This window comes from Peromyscus eremicus, chromosome 14, assembly GCF_949786415.1.
Source record: "Peromyscus eremicus chromosome 14, PerEre_H2_v1, whole genome shotgun sequence".
Taxonomy (NCBI): domain Eukaryota; kingdom Metazoa; phylum Chordata; class Mammalia; order Rodentia; family Cricetidae; genus Peromyscus; species Peromyscus eremicus.
The window spans coordinates 5,446,196-5,468,468 of record NC_081430.1 but is presented as its reverse complement, the minus strand read 5'-3'; the positions used below and the strand labels follow the sequence as shown (position 1 = coordinate 5,468,468).

The window sequence follows — 22,273 nt, the reverse complement described above, 5'->3', positions numbered from 1 at the left end:
CTTTATAAAAAAAAAAAAAGCCAAATCGTGTCTTAACTAAAAGAGATTTCACAGATACTATAAGTTTGAATTCCTGTTGGCTAGCATCTGGCCTGGGGAGTGTAGCCTTAGGAAGCTGAGCATGGTAAGAGCTGTGGCTTCCATTTGGTAAAATGGACAAAAGCCTTAGGCAAGGAGGACAGGACAGTGCACATGTTATCAGGACACAGGAAATTACATATTTAAAAACATGAAGGAGCTGGGCAGTGGTGGCGCACGCCTTTAATCCCAGCACTCGGGAGGCAGAGGCAGGAGGATCTCTCTGAGTTTGAGACCAGCCTGGTCTACAGAGCAAGTTCCAGGACAGCCTGGGCTACACAGAGAAACCCTGTCTCGAAAAACCAGGCTCAGGTGAATGTTACAGATTCAAGGAAGTGCTGGAGACACTCTGCAGGTGTCAGAACTTCATGGAGGACACATCCTAGGAGCTCATTTAGACCTTTCCTCAGTTCGAATGTCTTGTTCAGTCATCTTTTCTCTCAAGCTGAATCTTTGCCCACTCTTGCCTGTTGACTCCTCCACCACTTTTACTATTGATTTGTTTTTCATTAATTCCATTTTCTCATGGCGTTTTCTCTGAGTTTTCTTTGTGCATCCCTTTGGCTGCTTGACTTCTTTAATACTTGAAACTACGGTTTTACTCAAACAAGATTCTGACTTACTTAGCTTAATTTCTGCTTGGACAGCTTTTTGTGGCTTCTAGCCATCTCAGAGTCTGGAACCTCATAGTTCAGAAGCCATTCTTGTCCCAACTGCTTTGGTGACCAGAGGCTTGAGGTAAGGATCTCAACAAGGGCACATCTTTTTGTAGCATGTTTCTGTGTCCTCACTAACACTGTCTTCTATTTGGAGTAGGTTTGTTTGTTTGTTTGTTTGTTTGTTTATAAAGCCTAACATAGTTGGGCATGATGACTTAAGTCTGTAATCCTGCCAGAAGAAGGAGTATTGTCATGATTTTGAGGCAACCCTGAACCATAGCCTGAGAACCTGTTGCATACAAAACAAAACAAACCCACTCATGAATAAATAAAGCATTATATTATGATCATCCTTCCATGGCCATAACTATTCCTCTATATCCCTTTCATGCAATAATTACTAAAGGATTTTGTACATTGTACCTAACTAGTCTTTTAAAAATCACAGTGCTTATAGGTCATCCCACCATTGTTTAACTGGTACAGTCTTGGGCTTTGAAATTCCCCCCAAATTATGATTTAACTGGTATGGAATGTGTCTTGGATTTGGAAATTTTTTTCTTCAGAAGACATATTTGGGGACCATAACTAACTGTTGCACAGTGGCAGTGACTAGACCCACAATTTATTTAATGTATATTGATGTATTTTTAAGGAGTTGTTACAATTTCACTATTATAAACAACACTATCTAGAATTTTCTTTTAGCAAAGCTTTTTTCTTATCATAATTTTGCCTACTTGCATAGGACAAAGTCAACTATTAAAATGATTGGATAAAAGAAAGAGGAATATTTCCCAACCTACTTTAAAAAAAAAAAAACTACCAGTTTACACTTGTGTGAACAATAAAAGAGTCTATTTTCCTGGATGTGATGGTGATCTGGCTGTGACATCTGTCATCTCACTGATTGCCAGGGTTGATGTTGCTGATGTGGCTAAATAAACCAATGTCCCCTTCTGTGGTGGTTTGAATAGCAATGGTCCCCATAGACTCATGTGTTTGAATGTTTGGTCCATAACAAGTGGCACTATTAGGAGGTGTGGCCTTGTTGGAGGAAGTGTGTCCCTGTGGGGATGGGCTTTGAGGTCTCAGAAGCTCAAGCCAGTTCCCTTCTTGCTGCCTGCCATTCTAGATGTAGAATTCTCAGCTCCTTCTCCAGCACCAGTCTGCCTGCACGCTGTCTTGCTTCCTGCGATGACAATAATGGACTGAACCTCTGAACCTGTAAGCCAGTCCCAATGAAATGTTTTCCCTTATAAGTGTTGCCTTGGTCATGATGTCTCTTCACAGCAATAAAACCCTAACTTAAACACTTTTCTCCCTCATTTCTCTCCATGCTACATACTCAATTGAAGAGGACCACTTTCTCTGATGAAGAAGGATCATCATATGGTCAAGGGTGCATAAGTACCTTCACTCCTCTGATAGAACTTCCAAACAGGCTCTTAACAATCTGTTTTCCCTTTCCTAACTAGCATTGTACATTAATTTCCTTTTCCTCCTTGATGAGAGAGAATAGTATATTTTAACATACTGTTATGTGTTACTTCATCACTTATGTGATTTTTCCCCCTCTCAGTTTATTTTGTCTCATTATTTCTTCTTCTATGAGTTAACACCATTTGTTCATTCTACTCTCTCCATGGCAATCATCTGTTTGATTTTTCTTCATCCACTAGAGCTATAGTCACAGAGAATCCATCAGATGTTACACGTAGTCAGGATCAGTGTTTGCCTTTTCTTGTTTTACTTTTCATTGCAGATTTCTTATCAAGTCAAAATAGTCAATATTTAAAATTCAATTTTTTTTGGTGAAGACCAAATTCTTTGTTCAACAACTGAACTGAGTCCCCAGAATCCTTTTCTTTTCTTTTTTCTTTTTTTTGATTATTTTGTGTGTGTGAGTGGGGTGTGTGTTTGTCATTTTATTACAAAATAAAAAAGGAAAAGCCCCCAAAACAACCAACAAACATTATTATCATTTTCCAAACCTTCAAAACTAACCTTTATTAAGATTCAACTTATCTTTTTTTAATGTAAAAAGAAAGAAAACCAACTATTGTGATGTGCTATCATCTCACAACTACTGTTGTGGTGTGCCATCGTCTCATACCTAGACTGCTGATTCACTGTTTGCACCCAAGTCTTACCAGAGGTCAAGCTAAAACCAAGTGCTGCAAAAGCTTAGCCTTGCCAAATGGTTTTCTTTTGGTAGTACCACAGTCACTGAAACACCGGAAGCTTGCTGGATTTACCAACACTCAGGGAAATGATGATGACAGAAAACATCACATGATGTCCATCTAAAGACTCCCTTGCTCATTTCCCCCACAATCAAATTCTTAGATTAGAAAAGTTAAGAAACAAGTTGGTTCCCCGTTGCAGTACGTGGCTTCTGTGCCTGTCTGTAATGTAAGTCATAGATACAGCTCTCAAGTTCTGTGGAAAGTTAGCATTGAATTACTGGCTAATGTTACTCTAGAAGAACTGTGTTCATTACAGCATGGATCTGAACCAACTCACATATCCTTATAGTCGTCCTTCAGTTTATGATGCTGAACGTATGGTGCTCTGGCTTACAAGAGAATCACAAAGATGAGATTGCCTTGTAGTCTCATTTAGACAGTTAATTTTATCTTTGTTTTCTTTCATTGTGTTTCTCGATGGTGCAAAACTAATTGGCTCTTATCACAGTTACATTACCTTCAAAGGCAGATAAAATTAATGCACAGTAAAAGATCACTATAATCAGAGATATCTGGTTGAAATGGAGAGACGCTCACTTAAAGTGGCCGCACAATCCCAGAGGACTCTGGCAGAATACTAAATCAGGACTTTCTCCAGGTTATCATCCTGGGCTCTAGTTCATTATTTTGTATCATTTGTTTTAACCTTGGATTGTCCCCACTACATCTGCTCTGCTGTGATTAATTCTGCTGATGGAAATAAACTGTCGAAGGGCGACACCGCGCTGCATGACTAATTAGCAGACCAAATTATGTCCATAAATTAACATTTTGTTTTTATTCATTTAAATAAATCAAAGTTGTCCAAAATTATTTTGAGTAGATCGCTTTAATATGAATTTAGGCTTGTACCCTTTAGCTGGGTCAGTTTGTATTCTTTTTGCCTGCCCTTTAGCCAACAAATTCTTCTACGTTTTCTAACCTTAACTTTCCCGAAACTCTCCAAGCTGGGCTGTTGTTTCCACTCAGCCAAAGGGAAGGCATGTCTGGTTGCATGCTCCACTACCTTCTCTGTTTTAGCCCTCCCTTCCTCTTTCTCTCCTGCCCTCACCCTTGCCCATCTCCTCTTTCTGTTTTTAATTGGTCATGTGGAAATGGGTGTTGTTAGGAAAATCAGAATGTTTCCTGAAAGGATCTTTGAAGGCCTCCGTCAGAAGAAAAGGCTAACCAAAGACAGGCACTAAGGGGTCTTCTTCAATGTTAGGATTATTTTTATTCTGCGTGTGTGAGTGAGTATGCATGTGCTTGCTTATGAACACAACTGTGGAGACCAAAGGCTGACATTGTGCGACACTGTTTTTGGCTAGACCTGCTGGCCAGGGAGCCACTTGTCTCTGCTTCCCTAGTGCTGGTATTACAGCTGTGTGTCAACACACCTGAGTTTATGTGGAAGCTGGGGATCAGAACTCAGGTTCTCATGTTACCCCCTGAAACAGCTACAGCCACCATTTTTAAAATGTCTTGAATAGTGGTAGTAGGTCTTAGCAAATGTTAAAAATCTGCATAAGAATTCAACCTTGAATGAATATAATTTATAAAACTGGTATCATTTCATCATCAGGAAAGAAGGCCAGGAAATGTTTTTGTGTATTCTGCAACACTAGTTGCTTGCTTCTGTAGACTGTAGACCACCACTCAGTCTTCCTAAAATACTGTTTCATTGTCTTGTTTTGATAAATACAATTTAGCCCTTTTCAGGAAGAGACTTGCTAATTGCCCCTTCAGCAAACTGAATAACCTAAGCAGTTACAAGTCTGCAAGTTAATTGAAGGAAATTCTCTATACACTTGTCATTACCATGTACATAGGGGCTGTGCTGGAGTAGACTTCTCCCCATCTTAGCCATGCTCTGTTTTCCCAAAGGGCTTCCACTGGCAGCTTGTTTGACAATGAGAGCATTCACTCCGTGGAAATCTGCAATGCTAAAATCAGGACTTTTGGGTTCTTGACAGCTGGCTGTAAAACATTTACAACATTCCATGATGCTAAACTCAACTCTGTTATAGTGCCTACCCTATCTAATTCTCAGTTGGTTCGTAGCGAAGGGTATACCCTCTGTACCCCTCTGCCTTGCTCTCTCTCTCTCTCTCTCACTTGCTTGAAGTCTCCACTGCCTATTTGTAATATATATATATATATATATATATATATATATATATCAATATCATAAAAATTGATGTTTAAAATAAATGTCTAAACTGAGCATGGGTGGTGCATGCCTTTAATGTCAGCACTTGGGAGATAGAGACAGGTAGATCTATGAATTGGAGGCCAGTTTGGTCTACATAGTGAGTATCAGGACAGCCAGAGCTATATAGTGAGAGACTCTCTTCAACAACAACAACAACAAATAAAAAAAGAAAGAAAGAAAGAAAGAAAGAAAGAAAGAAAGAAAGAAAGAAAGAAAGAAAGAAAGGAAAAAGAGAAAGAAGAAAAGGAAGAAAGAGAACTAAATGCCCAGGAAAATCTCCCTGAGTGAAAGGTCATGAGGTGGTTATTGACCAGCCTCAATTCACCTGGACCAAACACTGGCTCAGTTGCAACCCCAGACAGATCACTTCATTTCTGATGCTTAGACAGTCTTCCAAGACATAGCCTGAGATGGGTTGTGCAGAAGCAACAACATGAGAAGAGGACTTGGCCTGTGAACAAAACAAGTCCAAATTGGGGATTATGGGGGAATTTGATTGTCTAGATTATTAGAAGTTCTTAAATGCAAACCAGAACTTATTAAGTACAATAGACAATAGGAACCTATTATGGGCTGATTATCCTTAATTCAAAAATATGAACTCCAATGCTCACAAATCCAAAACTTTTAGCATAATGTTAAAAGTGGAAACTCTGCCTCTGACTTCCATAATGTTTATAGTAAAAATTCAAGCTCATTAAAATTATTGTATAAAATTCTATATAATGGTTGCTTAACAATTTTCTAATTTTTTCCTGGCCCAGGAAGTAAATACTTAACTGGTCTCAGGAAATTCCTGAAACAAGTAAGACTCACAAGTCTCCTCCCCTAAATTGTGGAAGCACTGAAGAATTTCTGGGGGAGGAACCCCTCCCTCTATCAGCTGAGTAGCCTGAAGGAAACTCTGTCAAGCTGCCTACATGTTATTCAGAGAGCTCCAGGACCATAACTTTTGTAAGCTGTCCCCAATGCTGGAGTGGGCTTCTCTGTCATCCATGTTCCTGTAAGTAGCCCTTTACCCATAGTCCTGGGAGTGATCTCAGTAAGTTCATTGGTTCACCTAATTTATTTGTAGTGAAGTTGCTATTTTGGTCTGTTACTTTTCCCTATGTGGGTTAAGTAGACATTGACTGAATCTCCCTAGGAAAGTATATACAACAAAGATACAGATGAAACATACATAAATTGCATGTTAAGACTTGGGTTCCATTCTTAGCATATTTCACAGTCTTCTCTCTCTCTCTCTCTCTCTCTCTCTCTCTCTCTCTCTCTCTCTCTCTCCCTCTCTCTCCCCCTCTCTCTCTCTCCGTGTGTATATATGAAACTATTGTAAAATCTGAAAAAAATAAATATTATAAATTCCAAAATATTTCTGGCATTAAACACTTTAGATAATGGATACCTAACTTGCATTGGGCCTTCTAGCATCAAAAAGATGAAATTAAAAGAGCATCCTTGAGGTTCTGGAGAGGTGACTAAGTGCTTAAGAGTATTTGCTGCACTTGCAGAGGACTGAGGTTCAGTTCTCAGCTTCCATATAGTGGCGCACACTGTCTGTAACTCCAGTTCCAAGAGGACTGATACCTCTCTATCTTCCTCAGGAACCAGGCATGCACATAGTGCACAGACATACACTCAAACGTACAAAATAAAAGTAAAAAATTAAATAAATAAAGGGTACCTTTGAAGATTTATCTTGTCAGGATTATGTCATGTAGGGGAGAAAATGTGTAGGTGAGGATTTGTGGGGGAACAAATAAAAATAATAGGTAAGCTTTGTTAGAAAACACATAGGAATTCATCAGGATAAAGCCAAGACTAGGGGAGAGCTGCTCACTGAGGTGGAGGTTAGGGTGTGGGGAGAGAAAGAATTGTCCCATGAGCTCTGGGGAGAGAATATGGAAATCAAAGGAAAAACCTGGTCTCAAGGCTAGTGAAGGGGCTTGTCAGAGTGCTAAGGGATGCTCAGAACTAGAAACTTGATCTATAGAGTGGAACTTGGTTTAAACATTTGCCATACAAGCCCATATATTCTACTACTGATATACTGTAACTTCCAACTGTGATTCCATGATTTCTGTAAAAATCTGTGACACACATCTATATACATAAAAAATTTAGGATTTTGCTTGTTTTAACATTTACTAGCTATGTAAAAATGGATAAATAGCAATCTAGGTTATTTCTTAAAATTTTTATGCCATATTTTCCAAATTTTGTTACCAAATAGAGAAACAAGAGGCAAAGATTCATCAAAGTAAATTTGTTAATTGAGGGATGTATGTTTCACAGAAAGGAAAGGAAAAATAGTGTAGAGTTTATTTCATGTATAAATCATGTACCAAAACTTTTGGAGCTGTTCTATATAATGTTGACATTATCACCAAATAAACTCACATCATATTCTTAAGATACAGTTGTCCTATATTTTGTCTACACTATTTCTGTGTGTTTAGAAGAATCAAGGCCAGGTACTACATGAATGCCCTGACACATTGACCACCATGGGATCCCAATAGTCAGGTCAAACAAACAATGTAGGTGTGCATCAGCACATGACTGGCAAAGTTGTGAAATATACACACAGTGGAAGTTTTACTCTGTCATAAAGAATAGAATTATGTTATCTGGAGAAAAGTAGTCAGAGTTGGATACCATTATGTTAACTGAGCTACACCAGACTCAGAAAGATAAGTATCTAAGTTTTGCTTACATGAAATTTAAGGGGAAATGACCTGAAATTTGAACAACTATTTCATATGTGGCTGGGAGAAAGGGAAGCGGAGCATTACAAAGGTACTTGGGGGCTGAATATGACTGAAGTATGTTCTCTTCATGTAGGGGGAATGTCTTAGTGAAATCCCATCCTTCAGACAATTAATATACACTAATGAAAAAAAAAGTAAAGTTTTAAACTTAAGAATGGCAAGAAAGCTTTGTTTAAATCAATAATATGGATATGGAATATTTTTGTCTTAATTATGGACACAAAAAATCAGAGGTTCAAAGACATATAAACTGGTAAGTAATACAGCTAGATAGCAAGATTAAAATGATGCAGGAGCCAAATTTCTGTAGCTTCTTGGGGAGAAGAACTGTTGTCCTCCTTTTTTAAGTGGTTGCTGCCTTTAAAGCCACAGCTGTCCTAACCAGCAACTGCAAATCCTCCACTACCAGCAGCAGTTAGGCCACAAGAGCCACAGCCTGAGGGAATTCTGTTCCCTCACGGTCCGACTCTTGCAAAATTACAAAGGCAACTTAACTAAACCTCTCTCCCTCTAAAGAACTCAAGATTCAAAGGTTAAGCTGGAATTCTGCTCTTCAGAGAGGCTGAATAGCAAGAAGCTCATCTCCTCTCTTTGCTTGAGTCGTCCAAAAAGCCCTCTGTAGCTGGAGTTTTCTCCAGTCCCACCCAGGCCTGCAGCCACTCAGACCCAAATAAACACACAGATGCTTATATTAATTAAAACTGTATGGCCTAATAGCTCAGGCTTCTTGCTAGCTAGATCTTACATCTTAAATTAACCCATTCCTATAAATCTGTACCTTGCCACATGGCTTGTGCCTTACCGGTATCTCTACATCTTGCTTCTCATGGTGGTGGCTGGCAGCATCTCCTGACTCAGCCTTCCTCTTTCCAGAATTCTCCTTGTCTGTTTATCCTGCCTATACTTCCTGCCTGGGTACTGGCCAATCAGCATTTTATTTATCAACCAAATCAGAGTGATACACATTCACAGTGTAAAGAATGACATTCCCATCAGCCTTCCTGCTTCTCCTCGCTCCTCCTTAAAATCCCTTCTCCACCTGGCTCCTCCCTACCACTTCTTGTCAGCTAGTTGCTGACTCAGCCTCCTGACCACAGGTGAATTTTATTTAATTAAACACATCTTTGCATCATTAAGCAAACGTTCCAGGGCATAAACAAAAGTAACACACCTTGAAATAATATGCTACAACAAAGAACCCTTTGTGAAAACCACAAATTGCTCACATGTTGCTGTGAGAATGGAGGTTGGGTTAATGTTTAAGACAGCAGAGTCTGGGGCTGGAGAGATGGCTCAGCAGTTAAGAACACTGGCTGCTCTTCCAGCTCAATTCCCAGCACCCATGAGGCAGCTCACAACTATCTTAACTCAAGTTCCAGGGGGTCTGACACCTTCTTACACCAAGAATATAAATAAAAAAAAATTTAAAAGACAAAAAGAAGTGCTGAGGAAGATGAATAAGAAGCCTTGTAATTGGGTGTGCCACTGCAAAACTAGACAGATAAGAAGAGGGACCGGGTTCTGGGCTGGTCGCATCCGCGTGCCCCTCTCAAGCCTCATTGAGGAGCATGTGCAAGCCACTCTTGTCCTTTCATATGTTCTTGCTTCTCATGCAGCAATTTCAATTTTTAACTTTTAATTTTTAAAGATTTATTTATTTTTTAGTTTATGTGCATGCATGTTTTGCCTGCAGGCATGTCTGTAGACCACATATGTGTAGTACCTACAGGGGCCAGAAGAGGGCTTTGGATCCCTTAGAGCTGCTGTGAGCCTCCCTGTGAGCACTGGGAATCAAACTTGGGTCCTCTGGAAGAGCAGCCAGTGCTTTCAATGGAGCCAGTTTTCCAGCTTTTTTTTTTTTTTTTTTTTTTTTTTTTAAGATTCATTTGTTTAGAGCCAGGCAGTGGTGGCACATGCCTTTAATCCCACCACTCCCAAGGCAGAGCTAGGTGGATCTCTGTGAGTTCGAGGCCAGCCTGGTCTACAGAGCAAGTTCTAGGACAGGCACCAAAACTACACAGAGAAACCCTGTCTCGAAAAACAAAAACAAAAAGATTCATTTGTTTATTTTATTTTGTATGTATGTGTGTACCACATGCATTCCGGTGATTGTGGAGGCCAGAAGAGGGTGACGGATCCCCAGGAACTATAGTTACAGGTAGTTATAAGCCACTTGATGTAGGTTTGGGGAACTGAACACCTAGGTCCTCTGAAAGAGCAGTAAGCACTATTAACTGTTGAACCATCTCTCCAGCTCCTAATGCAGCTAATTGTAGCAGCTTTAGTAAAGATAGCATCAACAAAAGCTACCTGTTTCAGGAGGGCACCTCAGACCACCCCATAGACATGGAGCTGAACATGAGGTGATTAAGAAAGATTGCAGCTACATATTGATGTCTGTGATAGAGTCAACAGCAAAGCCACATGTTCTTATATAAACGTGAGAACAAAGATGTTTAGTGTAATTAACAGCACTTGAGATACCTGCAAGGTCAGAGGCTGTGATGCTAGTCAGTGACTAACAGCTAGAAGACAGTCAAGGTCAGCAGCTAACAAAGCACAAGGTAAAGATGGACAGAAGTGGCTGTAACTATCCCTAACTGGGTGGACAGTTTATGAACTATGCATGTCCATACAAAACTATATTGTGAAAGGGACCATCATACTCAAAAACCCTCCAACAAACTTGAGGTCTATTTGGTTTTTGTGGTGGGTTAAATAGGAATGGTCCCCCATAGACTCAGGTATTTGAATGTTAGGCTTACAAGGAGTGGAACTATTAGGAGGTGTGGCCTTGCTGGAGTAGGTGTGGCTTTAATGCAGGAAATGTGTCACTGGGGGCAGGCTTTGAGGTCTCAGAAGCTCAAGCCAGGCCTAGTGTGCCTCAGTCTCTTCCTGCTGCCTGTGGATCCAGATGTAGAACTCAGCTCCTTCTCAAGTACCATGTCTGACTGCATGCCAGCATTCTTCCCTTTTCTTTTTTGCTCTGCTTCAGCCAGAGAGGTCTTCTTGTTGCTCATGTGAGTGTGTGTGTGTGTGTGTGTGTGTGTGTGTGTGTAAAATGGATAAGAAATGGTCCCAAAGACTCATGTATTTTAGGTTTTGTCTTTAATGTGACAGTGTTCAGATGTATGTATGTGTGTGTGTGTGGGGGGGCTTCCTGAGAGCTGATTGGATCATGAGTTCTAAATTCACCAGTGAATTGCTTCCCCGTGATAAATTCATAGCTCAATGGAGGTTTAGAAAATGCGGCCTCGTTGGAGGAGGCAGGTCTCTATGTATGGCTTCAGAGGTAGACCTTGTGTCTGGACTCTCTCTCTTGCTTTCATTCTCTCTCTCTCACTCTGCCATGCTCATGCTGTCTCTCTCTTGCTGTCTCACTCTTTCCCCTTTTTTTTTCTCTTCCTCCCCTCGTCATGGTGTCTTGCTTTGCTGAGATCCAGAAACATGGGATCTAAGCAACCACAGGTGAACAATTCTGAATCTTCCCTCTTTTAAGTTACTGCAGGTACTTTGTCACAGCAACAAAAAGTTGATGACTAGATGTATGCTTCTGCCTTAAAGTCTTGGCAGTGGCTACCCGACATCTTCTGCTATTCCCCAAATGTTCAGAACCCATTTCCTTAATCTCTCTTTAAGAGGTAGGTCTGTTCAATAGAAAAGCCAACTAGTAAACAAGAAGGAGTAAAGGCATAATTTCAGTCTGTAAAACAGATACTAGTCATTGCTTATTTCCAAACCAGAGACAATTTAATGTTGCAAAAAGAGATCTCTTTCCTTTGCATGAAATGATGAGTTATTCCAGGTATCACATAGCATGTACAAATACATCAGGGCTAAAATTTGATGGATTTCTGTGGAAGAGAGGGAGGAAGGCTTGTAGGAGCCGGAGGGTTCAAGGACACCATAAAAACCCCACAAATGAATTAACCTGAGCTCATAGGGGCTCACAGAGACTGAAGCAACAATCACAGAGCCTGCAGGGTCTGACCTAGGTCCTCTGCATATATGTTATGGTTGTATAGCTTGGTCTTCTTGTGGGATTCCTGACTGGTAGCAGGGGTGTGTCTATGACTCTTTTGCCTGCGTTTTCGACCCTGTCCTGCTTTTGGGTTTTCTAGTCCAGCCTTGATATAAGGGGAGGTGCCTAGTCTTATTGCAACTTGATATTGCCATGTTTGGTTGATGTCCCTGGGAGGCCTGCCCTTTTCTAAAAGGAAACAGAGGAGGAGTTGGGAGGGGGGCTGAGAGGAGAGGAGGGAGAGGAAACTGTGGTTGGCATATAATATATGAGAGAAGAATAAATTTTTTTTTAAAAATTAAATTAATGGATTTCCTGGAAAAGAAGGAAACAGAATAATGAGTACAATGGCTTCTGAAGAAGTCACTAGTTGCATAACTAATCTGGACAAAATGTATTATTTAAAACCATTCAATCATGGCCTTATCTTTTCTAATTCTTGCAGGATGCCTCATGGTATAATCATCTGACTGTATCTCTGAAACATCATTAGGATTTGGGAAGCATGTTAACAAACACTTGATGAAGCCACTCTGAAGAAAACACCATTAATCATGTCATCTGATAAAAGACACGTCAGGTCTGTTTCGACATTTACATTCATACTGAATTTCTGTAGACAGTCCTTGGTGCATAGAGATTAGCCATCTTTATTGTGAATGAGATTAGGAATTAGGCATCTTTTTATTATTTAACATAATTTCTTCATTGAATCGTTGAGAAATTCACATCATGCACCCCAATTCTGCTCACCTCCCAGTCCCTCCATATCCTCCCCTTCCCCTGCAGTGACCTCCAAACAAAAATTTAAAAAAATCCAAAAACCAAAACAAGCTAGCAAACAAATACAAAAAAAAAAATAGAAAAAACAAACAAAACCTCCAAAGAACAAAACAAAACAACAACACAGAACCTCTCCATTCCTCCATCTTTCCTGCCTCTCCAACACCTCTTCCTTCATCCCGGTGCATTGGGAGCCACGGTGTGTCACTCAGTTGTTGTAGAATATTATTTTAAGGTGTGTTACTTTTGTTTATGTTCTGGAACATTTGTTTAGTGATGCAAAGATGTGTTTGGTTAAATAAAATTCACCAGCAGTCAGGAGGCTGAGTCAGCCACTAGCTGACAGGAAGTGGTAGGGAGGAGCCAAGTGGAGAAGGGTTTATAAGGAGGGGTGAGGAGAAGCAGGAGGGCTTTTTGGAGGACTCAAGCAAGTAGAGGAGGTGAGCTACTTGCTATTCAGCCTCTGAAGAGCAGAATTTCACCTTAACCTTTGAATCTTGAGTTCTTTAGAGGGAGAGAGGTTTAGTTAAGTTGCCTTTGTAACTTTGCAAGAGTCGGACCGTGAGGGAACAGAATTCCCTCAGGCTGTGGCTCTTGTGGCCTAACTGCTGCTGGTAGTGGAGGATTTGCAGTTGCTGGTTAGGACAGCTGTGTCTTAAAAGGCAGCAACAATTACATAGAAGGACAACACCCAGTAGACCCTTCGCTCCATTAGCTTTACTGGCAAGTGTTCATTGTGATGAGTCACTGGCCTGGTTCAAGGCTTCTGGTTTCTGGTACACCATCTTCACTGAATCTTCCCCGAAACTCTGCTTGGGTATTCTGAGGTCTCCCCAAGTCATGGAGATCCTGTGGTTATTGTTCCTTCACTGACCAGCTCAACTGCCTCCCAGATTCACAGTCCAGCCTGGGGATGGCCCAGCCTAACATCTCCCCATCTGGGATTAGGCATTTTTATTGTGAATGAAATATGGGATTAGGAATCTTTATTGTGAAGGAGAGATGTATATTGTTTAGATCTAATTTCTCAAAAGGCAACCTACCCAAGATGCTGTGATTTTCAGTTGTAGATGCTTCCCAGGGCAATTCTCTTTGCTCATTGCTGCTCAGTTCCCCCAAAATGTACAATTTCCAGTGCATCAGTCATCTACTGGAAATACATTACAAAACCTACAAGAGTGCCCCGTGGCTCTTTTGAGTAAATGAAAAACCTTAGGTTGTTATTTAAGACATTTCATTATTGCTAGGTTTATCCTTCATTAGGGAATTTTCTATCAACTTAAAAAAATCCGTGGAAGCATAATAGCTGAGAATCCAACATTCTGTTGTCTTCTGAGAGTCTGCCCTTGCCTCCTCTGAGAAGGCTGATTGTGCCCATGAGTCACATACCTAATCTCTTTTGCAAAAGGTTATCCAGGCACACCCTGGGGCCTCTATCCAGAGCATGCTTTACCAACAAGGAATTTCTTCATTTTAGCATCTTTTGCAAATCTAGCTAGGCTGAGAACTTATCAAGTAATTGGCTTCTGGCTCCCAGCTCTGTTTACTGTGTTGTTCCTTCCACACTTCTACTGTTTTCTCTTGTTTTCTTGTAAGTAGCACAGAGGAGTGACGCTATCTATAGTGTTTAGGCTCCAATCTCTGAAGCCAAAAATGTCCAAGTTCACCACTTCCAGGTTGTTTCTGTTCAGAGCAGAACTACTCTTCTGCCATTTTACAAGCACAGACATTCCTTTAGCTTACAATAATCTGTTTGCCATTTTGTTTTGAAGCCTCACCAGAAATACATCTAATATTCATATTTTGCTAGCAGTCTGCTTATGGTAATATACACATACACACATACTCTATCACACACACACACACACACACATATGCACACACATATACTCAAACTCACACATATACACACATACATGTACACACTTGTACTCAAACATACACACATATACATTCACACCACACACACATAAACACACATATACACACATGAATATACACATACCATACATACTCATATACTCATATACATACATACAACATATACATAAATATGTATACATTCACATGCACACATGCACACATACACATTCACATACCCACTTCAAAACAATCTAGCCTTTCTTTTCTTTTTTTTCTTTTTTTTTTTTTTTAATGTATGTGGGTGTTTTGCCTTGCCTGTGCTGGGTGCCCAAAGAGGCCAAAAGAGCACATTCAGTCTCCTGGAACTGGAGTTACAGAAGATTTTGAGCTCATATTTGGGTGCTGGGAACTAAACTTAGGGGCTCTGTAAGAACCACGAGTGTTATTATTTTTTGAAAAATCTCTCTAGCCTGGCTAGCTTTGTCATTCATGTTCAGACCCTAAAATCCTTCCAGCCCCTACACATTCCCTATTCAAAAGCCTCTTCTAAGGCAGGGCATGCTCGGGGTGGAATGACCATAGATTGGGACCTGAATCATATTAGTTTTCTAGACTTGCAGCCAACAAGCTACCAACTAGATGGATTTAAATACATAATATTTACTATGCAAATTGATAGTCTTCATTTACTTTGTATTCTGTGAGAAGTTTGTCTCAAATAACTGGTTGCATGAAATTGACGAGCCTCATTTAAACAGGGGAACAGTCTTACTATGAGTCAATGCAGAAGCTGCACTGTAGTGTATATTATATATGTTCATATGCACGATCAAGGAATTTATTTATTTTCTTCAAGAAAACAGGAGGATCATAGTATTAAGCTGTTACTGATGCCACATGAAAACGCTCATCAGATACATTGCTACGGTCTGGATAGATGAAAGCCTGAATAAAGTCCATGAAAATATGTCCAGAGGCTCATTCTCCACTTCAGAGAATTTGTGTAGACAGCAGGAGTGGATGCCAAGGCAGGAGATCAGGATCAGGAGAACACCTCCACAGGGACTCATGAGAATGAGTATCCCAAAGATGATACAGTTATGTGCTGCCTTCTGCTAACACAGCCAGTTGCTTCATTAAATGGAACATGTGCGCATGAAATTCCTGCAAGAATACTGGGTGTGTCCTGAGAATCTAAATTCTGCAGAATTGTGTGTACATTCCTGTTTCCACTACTATAGCCTTATGTGTTAATATACTGTAACAAAACACATTCAAAAAATCCTTCATGAATTTTGCTCACTTTTTTTTCCAGATGAACTTTAGAAAGGCTTGTCAAGTCTGGTTTATTAAAAACTCCTATAAGGATCTTCATTGGGTTTATGACAACTAGATAATCTGAAGAAGCTGTCAGTGCAATTTCATCCTTCTTATTCAGGTTCTAGTATACTCATTTCAGACATTTTCTGTATTTCTTAGCAAATGTTTTCTAAGTTTGCATGGGGGTTTTATTACTACTGATAGATGGTATTGCTTTAGACTGTGGATCTATATAATATATATGAATGTATCTCGGGCTGTCTGGCCTGAAACTCACTATGTAGCATAAGTAGACCTTGAACTCTCAGTCCTCCTGTCTCGGCTTCCCAAATGCTGAGAGTTCAGTAACTTCAAGCAATACTTTTTAGAAGGAGCCATAATGGTAAAGTTTCTTAATCTTTTAGTACTGAAAAAGATTTGCCTTAATACTGTCTTCAAATCGGAACACAGGAAGTTGGGTTTAAACTATTTCTTTAGAAATAAAAAGATGTTTTGTTCTATCCTGCTTATTCTCTGGCAGTTCATATGAGAAGCCAAATAGCCATTTGAATACTGCTTTTTAAAATCTATCTTGTTTTTGTTTCAACCTTTAGAAATTCTTGAGGCTTTTCTCTATTTTCTTGGAGATGAGAAATTTCACACAATCTTTGTAGCCACCCACTTCCATACACACCCAGATTCTGCGCTGGCTTTCCTTAAAAGACATGAGAGCATCGTTTTGAAATACAGAACCAAGGTATTTGGGCAGGCCAATCTACTACAGTGAAAGAAGATGAAACATAACTGTTGAAACTGACTGGAAGGCACTGCATGCCATCTAAACTCTACCATGGTGTTGGTACATGGTACAGCAAAACACCTACTGTAATATTGCCGATCATCTACCAGAGACCTTGCTTTCCATAGACTGTGAACAGCTGAACCCAGTTGCATATATGCCCAGGAAGAGGACACCTGGACAGAAAGCTAGAGTGAAAGGAGGCTCCACTGTGTACACTTGATGATCCCAATGCTGGCTTAACCCGGGAGCTGCTCTTGCCTCCCCTTGAGTTTAGAATCAAGGAGAGCGGCTAGGAGTGCCCAGGGTGCTTGCTGAAGTTTCCCATAGGCTCTGGTGAACTTGCAGCACGTGATTGTGTTTGATAGATCAGTGGATTTGTGGCTGATTTGTCCTCACATAGTTTGATGCAACATGTTGGGAGATGAGAAACCTTGCAGGAATGGGGCTCTGTGAAAGCCTCAGGGCTCACAGTCGAAGAAGTCAGAACGAACCAAGTCAGGAAACCCCACAATCCCCTATCTCGTGAGGCCACAGTGGACACAACTGGGCCTCTCATTGAACATTCCATCAACCACAGAGGCAAAATAATGAACAGGGTTAATTTTTATTTCATCTTACTGCATTTAAAATTTATGTCATTTTGTTACAAAGGAACATGACTGAACAGGTAGGAAACAGATTCTCCGTTGTGAGTTCTCCGGATGGCTTCTGCAAGAATCATAGAGATGTCAATCACCCAGATTTTGGGGCAGTGCTTCATCTTGTCCTCCTGAGGTATGGTATTAGTGACCACTACTGCTTCAAAGCTTGCACCATTGATGCGAGCAATGGCTGGGCCAGAAAAGATTCCGTGAGTCAGGATGGCATAAACTCTGGTGGCTCCTGCTGAGAGAAGTTTGTCCGCTGCGTGGCAGATTGTACCACAAGTGTCAGCCACGTCATCCACAAGGATAGCCACCCGATCCTTCACGTCACCCACAAGAACCATGTGGTCCACTTCATTGGCTTTCTTCCGTTCTTTGTGAATCAAGGCAAAATCCACATTCAAATGGTCTGCGATGGAAGTGACCCTCTTGGCACCCCCAGCATCAGGAGAGACTATAGTGCAGTCCTTCCATTCAGAGATATTCTCCCTTATCCACTTTAGGACAGCTGGCTCTGCATACAAATTGTCTACTGGGATGTCAAAAAAGCCCTGAATCTGAGAAGCATGTAGGTCCATGGTGATGATGTGATCTGCACCTGCTATAGACAGCATATTTGCTATGAGCTTCGCAGAGATGGGAGCCCGGCTCTTATCCTTTTTATCCTGACGGGCGAAAGGGAAGCACGGGATGACTGCAGTCCACCCGGCTGGCTGAAGCGATCTTGCAAGCATTGATCATGATCAAAAGTTCTATTAGACTGTCATTGATTTCGCCACAACTGCTCTGAACGATGTAGACATCCTCTCCGCGCACACTCTCACCGATTTCCAGGCAGGTTTCCTGGTTGCTGAATTTCTTAGTTACCACCTTGCTGAGCTCTAGGCCCAGGCGCTCAGTGATCTTCTGGGATAAGTCTTGGTGGGAGCTGCCGCTGAAGATTTTGATGTTTGGCATCTTGGCCAGAGATCCTAGATTGAGCTGCTCTGGGCTCTGCCGCCTTGGAACGGAACTGGGACCACAGAACTAATAGCTTCCGGTCATCGCAGCGGGTGGTTATGAAGCCGTTACTGTCCTTCCATAACGGCTGTGCTAACCTGACCCCAAGTCTTTTGAAAAAACAAAAGGCTTGGTTGGCACCTACTGCACACTTTCAAATTAAGACTTCCAACTGCATGGGAATTTTCCTAATGTTATTATTATTCTTATTAATTTTTCTTCTTTTGTTTTTCCCCAGAAAGGGTTTCTTGGGATATATCCCTAGCTGTTCTGGAACTAGTCCTGTAGATCAGAACTGGCCTCAAACTCAAAGATAGATTGCCTCTGCTTCCTAAGTGCTGGAATTAAAGGCATGAGCCACTGCCTGGCCCATTGTTATTTATTATTAACTTGCAGGGAACGTTTAAATTTGAATATACTGAAACACAAAGCAAGGTTCTTAAACAAGTTTAAATAGAAAGTTTCAGACTGGAGGAGGTATGTGCAAAGTGTTGTTTAGTCCATTTCTTCAACAGAATAAAAAGGCAAAAGGTGGGAAAATGGTATAAATGGGAATCAATTCCAGAGTATTGGCAAGTACCTCCAGGTTATATAATGGTGGGGTTGTTGTATTAGTTAAATAATATTCCTGTGTGTCAGTCGTTTTGACTTTTGCAGATGTATCAAAATCTGAGCCCACAGGCCACATGTATCCTGGCATAGCTGTGACTGTAGCTCAACATGTTTGCAGATGGCAGCACCATGTCACAGCGTGTAAGGCTTGGACGTCTCTGTTGGGTTTACGATGATGAGCTGCAAATAGCAACTAACCTAGATGTTCAAAGAAACAGCGTCTGGGACCAGCATGTGATCATCAATACGTATTAAAACACTTATTTTCTACAAGAAGTCTGAGAAACATATTACTTGGTTATAAAGTTTTATTTTTATATATTTATGAGATATTATTATAGAGTCATGTAAACAACTAACAGTGCCCATGTTAAAATGTCACATCAAAATAGCATGCTAATGATCTAAGAACATCCCTTGACATTAAAATACCTTCTTTTCTCTTCAGTTCATATTCTTTGTGATTGACAATGCATGCCAACTGCTTTCTGTTCACAAATCTTCATTCATGTTTTTTCCTTAAAAACAAATCCAACAGAAACACCTGTGCCATGTAATTCATCCCAAATGAGCTATATACAGTGATTTGTACAGAAAATCCTGAAGCTTAATTTAGAAGCACTAAAAAGTACTTGCAGCTTTAATTAAACTGATTTTTCTTTTAGTGTTTTCAATATGACACACATTTTCAGTTTTTAATGAAAAACAAAACAGATTTTTAAATAGATTTAATATTACCTAAATAGGACTGAATGCTAATGTAAACATTTAAAACTCATAGCTGGTTGTATTTCTCTTGAGGTGTTAACTAGAAGCCATTTTTGTATTGCTGTTATTTTTGATCTGGCTGTTGCTATACCTCATAATTCAAGGGATTTGTCTAGAATCATAGTATATAAAGATATAAATGGCCTCAGAGACCATCCAGTCATTTCATATCCCAGTTCACAGCCAAGGAACCCAGGACTGGAGAAACAAGCTACCCATGATTTACTACTGACTCACTAAAGCTCAGTGTATACTAGGATGTGGGCTTCCTAGATTTCCAATTATAGCTTTTAGCGGTCTGTCATATTAGGCCCTTCTCCCCACCCCCTAGTTTATTAGAATGATGAGGTGGGGAAAGTGTGCAGAAATATTTGCATAAAATTTTCTTGCTTATCAAGTAACTACAACAAAGAACAAATATGACCCCAAATGTCCTGGTGCTGAAACAACCTCTGAAATTTCCAGAAGGAAATGAACCACTGATGTCATAGATTGTGATGTCATAGATGGTTATTCTGACATTTTTCAACTTGGATAGATCATACTGGAATTTCACGTTGTTCTCTTTGTTCCATAGGTTGAGAGAGACAACTGCCTTATCATTGACTGCTTCTGGAAAAAAAAGTTCATGTAGCAATAATACATATTGGATAACGTTCTCTCTGTGGAGGTATTGCTTCTTAGAAAATTGCTCTAGAAATGAGAATGATGAAAGGGAGAAAAGGCTGTATCTTTCTCCTTCTCAAAACAAGAGCGCTTTAGTATCATTTCCACAGATCTGTGAGGATTGTTGCATTTTGAAGGTCTTTTGAGTTAATAACCATTTTATATATATATATATATATATATATATATATATATATATATATATTATATTTCCTTCGTGATAGTTTCTTGCTTCACTGCTTGTTTTTTTACCCTTCACAATTCTGACATAAATAATTCAAAGACAGTTCTGATGCAGCTTGATCAGCTAAAGAGAAAAGAAATCCAAGCAGTCATTTCAGAAAGCGAGGAAAATGGTTGTATTTTAAGTTAAATAAATGCTTTCACTAAACACACTTACAGTTGACAAAATGCTAGATGTTTAGGTGGCAATTATAGTTCTTTGATAAACTGTCAAATCTTGTCACAACACATGTTACAAACAAGGACAGATTTAGATGTCCTTTATGACAGCTTTGTGTAGGTTGGGAATGTGTGACAGTTAATTTCAAGCAAGGAACATATTTTTCTTTCCAGCAGTTATCTTCTTGTTGATTAGGAAGACTTTCTTTGTGCCTTTAATCTTGCTCATTGACTCACAGTTCCAGATCATTATTGTAAGACTGCCTTACCTCGTCGGTTTGATTCATAATCATCAACCACAATACTGGGAGGAAACAGTTTCCCACTGAGATTTACATTTGGTACAAATGCTTTAAAGTTTGTTTTGTGGTTGTTTACAATTGGAGTTGATGACTGTGTGTGTTTATCAAGCTTTTGCTGGAAGTCTGTCATCTTGTACAATGGATGTGTAGGTAACAGCTAGGTAAATAAGGCAGAATGAAACAAATAGGAGAGCGGGAGGGAATTCTGTCATTCAGAAGCGTGGCTTTGATTATGAGGGTTATGTTAGACTCATGAAGGTGTTTCTGAAGTGTACTTTGGAGTTTCTTTTAAAAGTCTGGTGAACCAAACAATCCAAGTATGAAATAATAATCATGGAATAACAATGAGATTCCAGGAGCTCAATGATGTACCAAGGTAATGACAGATAAAGCAATATGTAAAGAGATTCCATAACTACCACATTGCAAATAATAAAATCTCTTTCTCATGGCTATGTGAAAAAAATTGGAGTGTTTCAAAGCAGATTCTGGGGTGATTTGCCATTTCATGTATAATCTCAGTTTCATACAAGTAACAAAAAGTTATCAAAATTAAGGAACACACAACTTCCATTTATGTTATTGAAATCTCTTTAAAAATGTACTTTTGCAGTACTCAGGAGGCAGGGTTAGGTGGATCTCTATGGGTTCAAAGCCAGCCTGCTCAACATAGCAAGTTCCAGGCCAACCAAGATCACAGAATGAGACCCCATCTCAAACAACAACAAAAAACAAAACAAAACAAAACAAATGTACTTTTTGATACTTTGAAGGGCAAAGAAGAAATGTATATGTGGTGGTTTAAACAAGAATGGCCCCTTAGGCTCATATATTTGAATGGTTAGTCATCAGGGAATGATTTGAGAAGGAAGAGAAGGATTATGAGGTGTGGCCTTGTTGGAGAAGGAGTGGCCTCCCTGGAAGAAGTGTGTCACTGGCAGTGGGACTTGTTGTTCTGTCTAGTACAATAACTGTAATCAACCTTGCCTTTGACAACTCGGTGCTGCCTCTTGGCCCCTGCTACTTAGGGACTTAATTAAATCCATTGCATTCAGTTCATCCAAATGAATAACTTCTGTATACCTTCAGAACTCTGATTGGTGTTTGTCATCAGAATCGGAGGTATCAATATGGCATCATTTACATACACCTGATCCATGAGGTCTA

General features: G+C 40.0%; 1 protein-coding gene and 1 long non-coding RNA gene across 2 annotated transcripts; one reads left to right on the top strand and one right to left on the bottom strand.

Moving 5' to 3' along the window:
• The first annotated feature begins 5,945 nt into the window (after nucleotides 1-5,945).
• Nucleotides 5,946-16,769, top strand: LOC131924150 (uncharacterized). The gene is made up of 5 exons (XR_009382800.1): nucleotides 5,946-6,180; nucleotides 8,019-8,198; nucleotides 12,412-12,546; nucleotides 15,476-16,050; nucleotides 16,526-16,769. It is a non-coding gene; the product is annotated as an uncharacterized LOC131924150 (long non-coding RNA).
• A 529-nt stretch (nucleotides 16,770-17,298) lies between these two features.
• On the bottom strand, nucleotides 17,299-18,440 carry Prps1l1 (phosphoribosyl pyrophosphate synthetase 1 like 1). The gene is given in 2 exon segments (XM_059279374.1): nucleotides 17,299-18,058; nucleotides 18,060-18,440. Coding segments are annotated over 2 exon segments (957 nt in total). The 5' UTR covers nucleotides 18,315-18,440; the 3' UTR covers nucleotides 17,299-17,356.
• Nucleotides 18,441-22,273: the final 3,833 nt, after the last annotated feature.